Source organism: Musca vetustissima, unplaced genomic scaffold (genome assembly GCF_032173495.1).
Source record: "Musca vetustissima isolate MV318-11 ecotype Yass unplaced genomic scaffold, APGP_CSIRO_Mvet_v1 utg7184, whole genome shotgun sequence".
In the NCBI taxonomy this organism is placed as follows: domain Eukaryota; kingdom Metazoa; phylum Arthropoda; class Insecta; order Diptera; family Muscidae; genus Musca; species Musca vetustissima.
In genome coordinates, this window is record NW_026877674.1 from 124,667 (window position 1) to 138,230 (window position 13,564).

A 13,564-nucleotide genomic window follows, 5' to 3' on the forward strand; every position below is an offset into this window, starting at 1 on the left:
TTTGTTATTTTTTTTAGAATTTGAAGAAAATTTTACAATATAAGAAAATATCAAATCATATTTATAGAATAGGAAAAATATATTCTATAAAAGTTTTGAATAAATAACATAAAATTGTTTCTTTTAGGTTTTGATGTGGGAAAAAAATATACAATTTGTTATGAAAATTTCCAGCATATGGGATATTAACAAAAAAAAAAAAAAAAAAAAACAAATTAATCACAAAAAAATTTCAAATAAAAAATTAAAAAAATGGCAACCCAATTATTTGAATAAAAAAAATTATTTTAAAGATTCTTTATTATTTTTGAGAGGTTATTTCACACACAAAAAAAAATATTTCTAAAAATTAATTGGATTATTTTAAGGTAATTTACAATTTTGATGCTATTATTCTTTAATACAATTTTCAGCATGTTTTTGTTTTTTGCATTTCAAAGATGCCTAAAAATATTTTTTGGCAATTTCAATGTTTTTTTACTAGTTTGGTACTGCTATATATAAAAAATAGACTATTTTTAATGTGGGAAATCGAAAAAAGAAAACAATTAGCAATAATAATTTCTTACAATGTTTGCTGCTGATGTTTCAAATAATTAATAAATTGCATTGAATGCTTAAAGTATTTTTTTTTAATTTCTAATAATATGTATAATTTGCTTTCATTTTTTTTTAATTTATATTTATAGGGCATGCAATTTTTGTGTTTTTTATTTGATTTATATATTAAATATTGCATAATTAGTCTAAAAATCGTTACATTTTGTTTTTCTTTTTTTTATTCTTAAAGTTATTAAAATAAAATGTAATAAAAATATGACAACAAATATAATTATTTATATAAGGTTTATATATATAATAATAATATTAATAGTTGTGTTTGCAATTACAAACGGAAAAAATAAATTGTTAAACAGAAAATGCAAATAAAACTGAAATACCATTTAACCGGTGTTGCTTTGGAGAAATGAAATTTAAAAAGTTAAACAAAAAATAATCATCCAAACGATGTTCCAGTCATTCTTCATCATCCTCCTCATCGTTTGTATCGGCATTAATGTTGTGTCGGTATTTTAAAGCTTTTTAGCGCCCAATTTCATTGGACCACTGTTGCGTTGAGCTCGTCTCGCCTCAAGTTCCCGTTGACGCTGTAATTTCTTTTCTTCACGTTTTCTTCGGGCTTCATCAAGTTTGGGATTGCCTAAAATATGTTTTTTTGTTTTTGCAATTGATTTTGATGTTTGGTAATTTTTATAATGCACAAATTATTTTAAACATTTATGATAATACACATACATACGCACAATATATTACAAAAATGGTGTTAAATAAATACAAAATATACGTGCAAAAATTTGAGAGATTGGATAAATAATACATACGTACATAGTGATGTTAGTGTGATGATATTGGTCTTGATTGAAATGTTTTATTTTGTTACATGTGATTATTATGATTTTTTTAAATATTTAATTTTCTTCAAATTTGTTGCAATTTTAATATGGAAATGAATAATTAGGTATGTATATGAAATTACAATGATGAAGTGTCATGATTAAGGATAATTTATTAACAGATGTATTCCCTCAGCCTATGCCATATATAGGATTTTGCTTGGACCAAATCGAATGCTCCATTCGCTTTACATGATATGTATGTTTTGTTTTTTATCAAAATGTGGACCCTTTGTGGGGAAGGTAGCAGAAGGGTGGTTCAATAAAACACAACCTCGGATTTAATGAAGGTCCTGAAATAATATTACGAAGTGTAATGAATGTATCGGATAATCCATTCGCTTCGTAAGCAAATAACAATTTGTTGGAAGTACCAGAACGTGGGAACATATGGGACAAAGATGCTTATATGATATTAGTCTGATTTAAATATCAGGTTGTGAATGTTGGTATCAATTCGATTATTGTACATTTGCATTTCTTTAGAATTGAGGAGGGCAGTCTAACAGAAGAAGATAGAGAGAAACAAGTAAAAACGTCGTTAAGTTCGGCCAGGCCGAATTTTGCATACCCTTCACCAAGAGCAGGACATTTAAAGTACTTTGCCATTGTTGGTAGGTATATTTGACACACAATGGGAAAGAAAATACCGCCAATTCACGTAATAACGGACCCGTAATCCTCCAAATACCGAATAACAGCAGATACCGTCATTTTGACCACTTGTGGAGGAGGTACAAGAAGGAGGGGACCGATAAATCCCACCTTCCTAAATTATTCAGGCATGGTTAAAATATTAGGTTGTACAAAGTCTAGTTTAAATCTGCTAGTATGTTCACATGATATTATTGAATTAATTTTCACAAAATTTTGTGTTGGTGGAGTGGACCGATGAGTCCCATCTTTCAACTTGAATTAAGTTTGAAAGAAATATTGCAATGTGCATATTTGGCACTAAATAAGATTAAATGGTGAAGGAGGTAACAAAAGAAGTTAATCGATGGGTCCCATCATTGGATTTTATCTAGGCTAGGTAAAAATATCACAATGTGCAAAGTATGGATGAAATTGAATATTCCGTTCGCTCTATATGGGATTAACAAGCTTTCAAAATGTTAACCCTTAATGACCCAAAGTTGCCCACAGGCTACAAAATGTTTTAGAGCTTATATTTAATATGCAGCTAGTAGATATATATTATTTGTATTTCATATGTCAAGACCTGATTATGGTCGACACATATATAAAAAAATCAAAATTTTGGTAAAGTTATGTGCTTTTTAACAAGAGAAGATGGTGAATTTGTGTATGCAATCCAAATTATTTAAATCGCTTCGTATTTAAATTGTACGAGTTCTGACATTAGAATTATTTTTGATTCTTAAAAAAAATTAATATAGAAAATAATATAGAGAATAATTTAAAATAAATTTTCTGCCGATTTTGCATTTGGTTTTCGTGATATTGGACTAAGATGTAGCGATGCCAAATGTTGTCCATATCCTATTTAGGATAGTTGCATTAAATCTGTGAGCAGAAAATTCTTCTATGATTACGGAAAAAATCGGGGCTCACATGGTTAAAAATAGATCAGAATTCCAATTATATATTTTAGTTCAATTTCAAGGCTACCTCCACCAAAACCCAAAAACGCATTAGTAATTCTTATATTCAAAGTAAAAATTTCTAAAACTAAACCAATCCCACACTCTAACAGTAATCTTAATTTAACCAAAGTCCAAATTGTACCAAATTTAGTACTTTTCGTACTCATAAGTACGAATTTAAAAATTTTCCTCAATCCTGCTTTCAAATAGTAATCGTAAGTTGTTCATTAAAAACCAAGCTGTACCAGGGTTTTTAACATTCTGTAATTTTCGTACCCATATTTCAAACCTATCTTAATACTCCAAACCTGCTTTCAAATAGTAATCACTAAAAACCAAATTGTACCAGATTTGGTACCATTCTGTACTTTTCGTTCCCACATTCTAAACTAATATCAATCCTACTCTCCCACGGTAACCTAAGATGCAACTTTCAGGATTCGAATTCTACCCGTTCACCAAATTGTACAAAATGTTGTGCTTTTCATACCCATTAGTACGAATTTTCAAAACTACCTCAGTCATGCACTCCAATAATAACCATAAATCCAAATTTAAGGATTCCAGCTCTATACCAACATCCAAATTGTACCAAATTTAGTACCATTTATTTATTTTTGTAGAAGTAAGTACGAGTTTCTAACACTTCCTTAATTCCAGGCTCCAAAAGTAATTTTAATTTACATAGATCCAAATTGTACCATATTTAGTACCACTTAGTACTTTTCGTACTTATGAGTTTGGATTTCCAACACGGTCTGAATCCTGTACTCTAACAGTAATTTTATTTTCAAATATAAGTTTACCATCTCTATCCTTTCACTCAAATCTAAAGTGCACATAATGACGAATTTCCAAAACTACCAACACATCTCAATCCTGCACTCCAACCGTTCACAAATAATGAAGTTTTACCAAATATAGTACCATTTAGTACACATAGGTACTATGCTTCCATATCTGAATTCTATTTTCAACAGCAACTATTATTCCAAATTATATTTAGTACCGTATATTACTTTTCGTAACAATAACTACGAATTTTCCAAACTACACTCAAACAGTGATTTTAATTCCAAATTTGAAGGCTCTGTTCACCTAAACTTGCACCAAATTTAATAGCAATTATGACTTTTCGTACACATAAATACGATTTTTTAAAGCTACATCAATCCTGTACTCCAATAGGAGTCTTAATTCCGTTTTTCAGGATTCCATCTCTATACACTCAACTAAATGCAAGTAGTACCAAATTTAGTACCATTTTGTACTTTTTACGAATTTCTTAAACCATTTCCATACATCAACTCCACTTCCAGCCTGTATTCCATATAAAATTTCAAGATTATAACTATATATGTTCAATATATATACAAATAGAACTAAATTTAGTAAAGTTTAGTACTTTTCGTACCCTTATAGGTCCAATTAAAAAAAACTCTTTTGTACATCTTTCTAATTTTCCATCTGTGACCCGCATTCCAAATTTCAGAATTCTAGCTCTTCCCGGTCGCCTAATACAAGGGTACCATATTTGCCTACACGCCAAGAACCACCCACACTCAAAATATCAAGCTTCTAGCTTCAGCCGTTTCGTCTGGGCGATGATCTGTCAGTCACTCACTCACTTAACACCAAGCTCTTTTATATATTAAATATAACTTCGAAATATTTTCATATTGTAATAATTCAGCTGAAATTGTTTCAGAATATTCCCACCTTCTCCAATAATAAGCGAATGCAAGTGAGAAATGTTTGATGCAAGCGAAGTAAAAGCATTTAAAAATATATACAAACAAAACATAAACCATGCATAAACGAAAAAAACGCCATAATATTTAAATCATTCCCAAACCATATAAAAATTTATTTCAAAACTCACCTGTCAAAGGTTCGTCAATTGGTTCAAATTCACCATCTGCCCATGAATCACTATTCCAATTGGCATTACTATTCGTTGAATTGTTTAGATGATGCGGTGATTTCTGTTGTGGCGGACTAATATTATTACAATTGAGGAATGGTGTTGGCGATGTTGTCGTATTGCTAGCCGACGATAAATTTGCGGATAAATCTTTTGGTCGTAAACTTGAGGAGAGTGATGTGGAGCCGAGTGTTGATTTCGACGGTGATGTATTGTGTGAATTGAGTTTTGCCAATGGTTCAATTAGTTCATTCAATTGATGTTGTTGTAATTGTTGTTGGTGTGGTCGTATCGGTGATTGTCGTAATTGCATTTGTTGTTGTTCTTGTTCCTGGGCTTCTTCTTCGCCCTAAAATAAAAAATAAATAAGATATATTTTGAGTCATGGATTTAAAAAGAATTCAAGGCGTAGACTTTTTAAAGAATCTTTTTTCAAGCCTCCCATTAAGGCGTGGATTTTTAAAGAATATTTTTTTAAGCCTCTGATGAGGCGTGGATTTTTTAAAGAATATTTTTTTAAGCCTCTGATGGGTCTTGGATTTTTAAAGAATATTTTTTTCAAGCCTTCCATTAAGGCGTGGATTTTTAAAGAATATTTTTTCAAGCCTCCCATTAAGGCGTGGATTTTTAAAGAATTTTTTTCAAGCCTAACATTAAGGCGTGGATTTTTAAAGAATATTTTTCAAGCCTCCCATTATGGCGTGGATTTTTAAAGAATATTTTTTCAAGCCTCCCATTAAGGCGTGGATTTTTAAAGAATATTTTTTCAAGCCTCCCATTAAGGCGTGGATTTTTAAAGAATATGTTTTTAAGCCTCCCATTAAGGCGTGGATTTTTAAAGAATATTTTTTCAAGCCTCCCATTAAGGCGTGGATTTTTAAAGAATATTTTTTCAAGCCTCCCATTAAGGCGTGGATTTTAAAGAATATTTTTTCAAGCCTCCCATTAAGGCGTGGATTTTTAAAGAATATGTTTTTAAGCCTCAGATGAGGCGAGGATTTTTTAAAGAACATTTTTTTTCAAGCATGCTTAGTAGAAGTAATGCTTAGATTTTTTAAGAATATTTTTGAAGCCTCTGTTTTTGTTTCATTTTTGTACTCACCGGATCTTCTTCCAGACTACCCCATTCTTCATTATCCCAACCATCTCGAACATCCGCTAACGCTGTATTTACCGACAGTGGGCCATTATTGGGTGAACCAGCCATTGGTGAACTAGGATCCTGTGATGTCTAAGAGTTTAATATTTAGTTTAAAACAATTAAATTTAAATTCTCATAAATACTTACGTCCATTTCACCCCAATTTTCATTGTCCCAATCATTGTTGCCATAATCGGATGCCGATGCAGATGTATCATTGCTTTCATGTTCCAATGAAGTCATGGACGTTACAGACGAGGTGGTTGTTGATAAACTGCTGCTTGATGGTTGTTCTAAGGAAAAATGCAGATTTTAAAAAGTAGTTGATCAAATTTAAATGTTAAAATATTTACCTAACGATGCAGGTTTTGATAAATTGCGGCCTGTCAATGGTGGTCTAGGTCTTGAGGAATCACTTTGACTACGATAGAACTTGGATGTAACAGCTGTTACAGCCCAGCCAGCCCATGTGGCAGCAGCATTACCAATTGATGGTGTGGCTGTGTGAACATCAGCCTCTGTAAATGCAAAATTGGAATTTATTTCAATATTCAAATAAATAAAAAACAAAAAACCTACCCATTGTCTCTCTCAGGCTTGGATCTTCAGAAACTTTTTCCAATTTACCCAAAAACCCTCGAATTGTTTTAAAGGCTGGATCGCGTACACTTTTTTCAGGATCAATTGTAAGCGAACACAATGCAGGTAAGACACGATTTGCAACTTCACTGTAATGCAATGAATGGCAAATATTAAACATTGAATTTGAACAATTTTTTTTGGAATGAAAACTTACTTTAGCAAGAAGTATTGTTGGGTGGCGGCTAAAGCTAATACACCGGCTACCCTGGCGGGAGGAAAAGGATCACGCATGGCGCGTATAAAAGCTGATACTAAAACTCGCTGTCGCACCTGCAAATTAAATAGGTAGAAAACTCATTTAAAAATAATGGCTTCAAATATTCAAAATCCTTTACCAACCTGCGGATGTAGATGCGGTGCAATTTTACCCAAACAAACGGTGGTATTTGTACGTATTCCACCCTGATCATCGCGGGCCTGCAGACGGGCAAAATGCCTCAATACTTCCACATTTAAATTATTATAATTTAATTTGGGAGCCAAGTGGATGATGGACTGTAAGAAAAAGAGGAAAATGAAATAAAAATTAAGATAATAAAATGTTTTGTCCTTACTTTAACAGTCTGTTCCCTTATGGTGGCATTTGTATCCAGAAATCCATGTGCAACCTGGGGGAAAATTTGATCATTTACCACTTGTGGCTGCAGATGGGCAATAAACAGTTCAAGTTGTTGCAGTAATCTGGAACGGGTTACACGATCCGTTGAGCCAAACAGCTTGACAACACAGGGAACAATTCGCTTTTGATATTCAGCTTCATCCAAAAGTTTACCAAGCTGAAAATAAATACATTTTTAATTTAAATTTAAATTAATTTTAAAAATTAATGAAAATAATATTACCTTAAACATTGGCGCCAACACAGCCGAACCAGCATCACCATATTCATAGGCCGTTATCAGTTGTGGTAAAATCTTGTGCCTATACACAAACAAAAACAATGAAACATTTATCAGTAAATTTGGAAATTTATTTGTTATTTTTTTACGCCACTCACTTGCACACATTATCAGGAAAATTGTCCAAATGTAATGTTAAACCCGAAAAGAAACGATTCTTTTCCGCCTTATCTTTGATTTGGATTTCTTCGAGGAACAATAGTGTATCGACTAAATCATTTTTGAAAAATCCACCAGGTTTACGACAACGCGTTATAATATCAGCCGGATTCGGACGATTTGAGGGTGATGCACCAACCAATTCACAATATAGCGATTGTAATGATTTCGGTATACAATCAATATCTTTGAGATTGGAACGTGAACGCAGCGGCCCATTGAATGATTCCCAGACGAGACAGCCTAAACCCCACATATCAGCGGAACTGTAAAATAGAGAAAAAATATGTTAATATATTTTAAAAATAAATTAAAAAGAGCTAAAAAAAATTTAGGGCGTATTACAAAATGGTGACCTATTACGGGAGTGATTTCGTTATAAAAAAGTAGCTACAATTTTAAGATTCCATTATTAAGTAGCTTTAAAAAACATTTGAAAACTTCAGCCGGCCGAAATTTTATATTTACCTATATGGAAATTTATTTTTTCGAAGCGTAATTTTATACTTAACCCCGAAATTCATACTTATTACTACATCGTTGGATAATAAGACTAGGACCATATGAAAACCTAAAATTAGACAGGGCAACTTGATCTAGAGGCTCTCTTTCAAACATTGGACCTCTGTCTCTAGGTAGATGCAGATTTTTCCGGACATGACTGGTTGGCAGAGTTTTAATCACCTTATGATGTTTAGAATTATTATCACCGCAACGAAAACATATTGCTATGTTGACGTAAGGGAAGAATCGTCGTCTCCTCACGAAGATGGTCTCGTAGTGTCATGACGAGGCAGGTCTGAATACTTCATCATGCGTAGTACTAATATTTGTGAATCACACGGGTACGGCATATCTGACCACAGACCTATCGCTTTGTAGGAGTCCAACAAGGTTTCCCTATATGCGCCTCAAGTGCTGCTGCAAGTCTACTTTTTAACTTATCGCAGATAGCTGTGGTCTGACGAATGTGACCCCGAGAATTTTGGGGATGTTGGTGTTCCGAATTGTATGCCCCTCGACCTGCACATTTAATAGCATTCTCATCTCCGGAGTCCAACAAGGTTTCCCTATATGCGCCTCAAGTGCTGCTGCAAGTCTACTTTTTAACTTATCGCAGATAGCTGTGGTCTGACGAATGTGACCCCGAGAATTTTGGGGATGTTGGTGTTCCGAATTGTATGCCCCTCGACCTGCACATTTAATAGCATTCTCATCTCCGCAGTTCATGTGGTGAACACTGTGGCCCAAAAATATTTGTGGCGGATATTTTGATATTCTTCGCGTGGGATAAGGATGCTAAACCTTACACATATGTCCTCAACAATAGGACCCGACGCAATAATCGTACAATCACCTGCATACGTAACAATCCAAATGCCCTCTGGAGGGCGTGGAATATCGAAAAACAAGAGGTTAAAAAGTTCCGGAAATATCACTACACCCTGAGAAAATCTCTGCTTCACTTTACTTCGCCTTGGATATTCTGTCAGGTTCTAACGCTGTAGATGACTTAGAGATAAGGATAGCACATTCAACCATACCCATTGTGAACTGTGGTGGTATCTCCTAGGCGGGAAGAGATCTACTATGGTCTGAGTAAGCAATTCAAGAACAAGGCCACCTCTCGCCAGACCAAACACACACTCTACACGACGCTGATACTACCCGTGCTGTTGTATGGATTTGAATCATGGGAACTTGCGAAAGTAGATGAGGCAGTTCTTGGAGTGTTTGAAAGAAAAATCAACCGGAAGATCAATGGGCCAATCGGCGTCGACGGTGAGTATAGTCGCCGAATGAACCATGAGCTATACCATCTATTCTCGGCCTTTGCCTTGGTTGCTGATTCCAATAAATTCATTTATTCCCCAGGTAGGAACCTTAAATGTTTCAGTGTATTCTTCACATAGGGAAAAAAACTTAAACCTTCCTACCGTAGAACGCTATGGTAAGAAAATATGGTATATTTTTTAATGAGATTAGATTCTGTCGGCCACTGGTGTTGGAAGCGTAGGCCGACGGAATCTCGTCGTCACTAACTTTTCCTTCTAAAAAGAAAAATTTTCGATGCACATCCTTTAGGAAGCTCCCTGATCAGTGGGACATTTCTAGCCATTCACTTTAAATAATGTAACCAATTCTTACCATTTTGTTGCAGCTTTTAATTTGGTTTGATCATTCTTTTCCGGTGGATCATAGACCTCCAGTGAGGGAGGTACTTTAATAGGTGGCATTGGATTTCCATCGGCAGGTGAGACATATTCCAAACTACCCAATTTCCATTCACCCGAGGAATTAACAAACACCGACCACACGGACACGTTGTTGTGCCTCAAGCTGCCATCGTTGTTGAGAAAGGATAAAGCGCGCTAAACAGAAAAATAATCAAAACATAAATAACAAAAAAATACCATTAAAACATGTTCTTGCAACTTACCGTAATTTGAAATATACCCCATGCCAAATATAAATCCTTCTGCGGCCCATCTGCTGATAATTTAGCTATATGCAAACCCAATGGTTCAACATATTCTGTTGCTATATACAATAGTTTATCTGTCTCCAGCGAATCCAAAAATTGCAATATACTTGGATGTCGCAGAGTTTTGAGTCGTTTCAATGCCGCCTTGGCCAGTTCACATTTCGCATCGGAACCACTACGTAAATCAAACACAAATACCGATACTTCCTCTTGGGTGCCCTTTCGTTTGGCTTTGTGCAAAGTCCATATGGAGTGATTTTCAAAACCTGCCACTGGTTCACCGATATCATAGGGGAAGTCTTTGGAGGAGTCGCGCGAGAAGAACGACCACATCATGTGCTTTGCTCGTCGGCCAAATATTTTGTTGACAAAATTAGCTGAGGCAAATTTTCTTCAAATGTATCAACTCGCCTTCGAAGAAGATGTGGGGGAGGGGAGAGGATACCAACCACAAAATTACTGACTGCCTCGATGTGCAAGCAATCTTCTCCTATTGCAGCAGCAGCAATATGAATGAATATTGATTACTCTAGGTATGCTTGAACTCTTTTTGTTTAACAGCTGGCTGCTTTTGGATTTATGTACCAATCACGAACAACCACAACAACAATAGCAAATAATTAATTAAAAATGGAGGATTCACTACACTTCTTCTGATTTGTATAATGTTCAAAATTTTTGGAATTCGTATGATAAAATTTATTTTTTCTGTTGCTTTTTGCTTTTTTGTTATTCTATGCACTATGACACTACTACACTTTCGCGTTTTGTTCGTTCACTGCCCGTCACTCACTCACACACTTCATTCGACGACACACAAAGTTCTTGAAACACAAAATTTGCACCCTTTTCAATTGCCTTCCGATCGTTGAATTTTCATTTTCCTTCGACTTTAGTATGCACCGTTTGTTTTTGTATAGTTTTCGTGCAAATATCAAACATATTTTCCATAGAATTTTCACTTTTTTCTTTACAAACTTTTCATGACGTATGCACGTATGCGAATATTTTTTTTCTCTCTGTGCTTGTCATCTGTCATCTGGTGGCTGTTTAAGTTCTGTCTTTGTAAACAAACTTGTGCAAAATTTACGTTACGGCGGGGAGTAAATGGAGAAAGAACGGTTTCGTAGCACGCAGCTTTGATATGGTTGATGTCTTTATTAATAATTGAGGGGAAGGAATGCCATGAAACAAAATATAAAATGTTAATGTTGACAAATGCAAGGGACAAATGTAAATAAAAAATAAATACAAAATAAAAAAAACAAAATTTTTCAAATAAAAATTTATTTACCACATTAGGTGTATTCTCTGACTTTTAAACAAAGTATGTGTCACAAATATCGCCTGTTCCCGTACTGCAAGAATTTACTAATTTTTACTATGTTTCCCGATATTATAAAGGAAAAATTGTTATCGTATTAAAAAATTGTACATTCTTGCAGGTTCTGGAACAGACCAATACATTCAAATGCGTAATATTTCTGCAAACAAAAGTTTGCGGAAAATAAATCAAATTTGTTACATATTTAGTATATATGAGAAAATGCCCCGACCACAGGTAGACCTCTTCTTCATCACACAAATAGTAGTTTGGGGAAAAAGAAATCCATTATTTTTCGACAGATGGATTGATAGATTTCTCGTAAATTATCGATCAAACAATTTCAGATTTGTGGAAGGGTAACATTTCGCAGTAAAAAAAAATATTTTGCTGTTTTTTGTTTGGTGCATTCATTTGTGAGTTACAGGGTGTTAAAAATGGAAGTGAACAAAGAGAGAATTCGGTACATTTTACATGTTTTCTTTGACAAAGGCGAAAATGCAAAACAAGCGGCTAAAATTGAGAATGGTGTTTATGGTTCTGATATTGTAACAGCCTATTATGTGCAACTTTGTTTCGTAGATTCCGTTCAGGAATTTTTTATGGGGTAGACTGGTCGTCGAAAATGTCGACAAAATCGGAGAAATGATCAAAGTTATCGTAACATCGCAAAGAGCTAAAAATCGAGAAAGTCCGAAGATAGATCCAAAGACATATACTTAGACAGAACATTCAAGGAGAACATTCAAATAACCTTTGGCGCCATCAACCAGTGCGAAGGTTTCTAGCTTATTCAAAATAACCCTTTAAAGTGAGTGTGCCGTCTTTAAACGCTTCAACAAGCGAAGATCTTGCCAATCCCATCTGATATGTGATTGGCCAAGCTAGCAATGGTTGTAAACTCAAAATATGTGGGGATACCTGTCGAATAAGTCTGCATCTGTTAACCCATTTTTGCAAAAACTTAAGGCAAGAATTCCCGACAAAACTCGTGTGCCCTTAAAAGAAACTTCCGCTCCGGGAATTTGTACGAATGCTGCTGGAAATCATAGAGTTAAATTAACAGTTATTGGTTGGATGACGTTGAAGAATGGTTCCACAGAACATTTGTTCCAGAAGTGTGTACATTTCTGGCCGATAAGGCTTTTTTACTTATTGATAACGTCCCATGCCATCCCGAAGAAGGCGAGTTACAGAGTAATGATAGTGGTATAGTGGTAATGTGCTTGCCTGCAAATGGTACAGCTCTTATACAGTCCACGGCTCACGAAAATGAACTACAAAAAAGGCTTTTAAGTCATATTGTTCATTGTGGGAAAACAATTGACAATACTCGGCGTAATATCAACATGAAAGACGCAACATGCTTTCTAGCGAATGCTTGGAATGCTTTAAGCACATCTTCAATTCGGTCATAACTTCAAAAATTGTTTGATAAAACATCCGACTGGGATGGAGAAGATTAAATCACTCTTTCAGATTTGCGTATTCACCTAGCTAAGGACTCATTGCCTATTCAATCCATTGTAACTTTGCTTGAGGAAGTAGAAACGTTGCAGCAAATTTCCTATTCCGAAATTGAGGAATGGATCGTTGAACCTAATCAGGGGCCAACAGCACAAAATGAAGAGCACACCGATGATGACATACGATGCTGATGAATAAACCGACGACGTGGTACACAGTACAACGAACGCTCCACCGGAGAAGACATCCTTGGAGGATATTATGACGCTGCAGAGACTCAGAAGCAGTGTGGTGCTGAAAAAGTCATTACCCGGAATGATGGCTACCATGTATCATGGAACGGTGTCTGGTTGATACTTTACAATGGTGGTGTTTGAAGTGTTATCGGTAGCGCTAAGTCATCTAAAGCCTGACGGAATATCCATGGTTATGCTGAAACAGGCTGCAGGCCGAAGTATTCAC

The 13,564-nt window shown here is 34.8% G+C and overlaps 1 protein-coding gene across 2 annotated transcripts; it reads right to left on the bottom strand.

Annotated features, from left to right (window-relative positions):
* Positions 1-1,065: 1,065 nt before the first annotated feature.
* Positions 1,066-10,719, bottom strand: LOC133322355 (N-terminal kinase-like protein). 2 transcript variants are annotated; one of them, XM_061531355.1, is made up of 13 exons: positions 10,267-10,719; positions 9,975-10,198; positions 7,766-8,092; positions 7,611-7,689; positions 7,323-7,544; positions 7,108-7,263; positions 6,923-7,038; positions 6,706-6,854; positions 6,480-6,644; positions 6,274-6,419; positions 6,088-6,207; positions 4,944-5,334; positions 1,066-1,201 (listed from the first exon to the last, which is right to left on the bottom strand). In XM_061531355.1, exons 1-13 carry the CDS (start codon positions 10,645-10,647, stop codon positions 1,074-1,076), a joined length of 2,604 nt encoding a protein of 867 aa, XP_061387339.1. In that variant the 5' UTR covers positions 10,648-10,719; the 3' UTR covers positions 1,066-1,073. The 2 variants fall into 2 exon arrangements, with proteins under 2 accessions (XP_061387339.1, XP_061387338.1); XM_061531354.1 differs by having other exon boundaries at positions 6,088-6,216.
* Between the last annotated feature and the right edge of the window lie 2,845 nt (positions 10,720-13,564).

Coding starts and splice junctions, on each gene's coding strand:
- LOC133322355 (XM_061531354.1), bottom strand. CDS start 10,647: ATGATGTGGTCGTTCTTCTCGCGCGACTCCTCCAAAGACTTCCCCTAT. Junction 10,199..10,266: donor GGGGTATATTTCAAATTACG/GTAAGTTGCAAG, acceptor TTTTCTGTTTAG/CGCGCTTTATCCTTTCTCAA. Junction 1,202..4,943: donor AATTGACGAACCTTTGACAG/GTGAGTTTTGAA, acceptor AACATATTTTAG/GCAATCCCAAACTTGATGAA.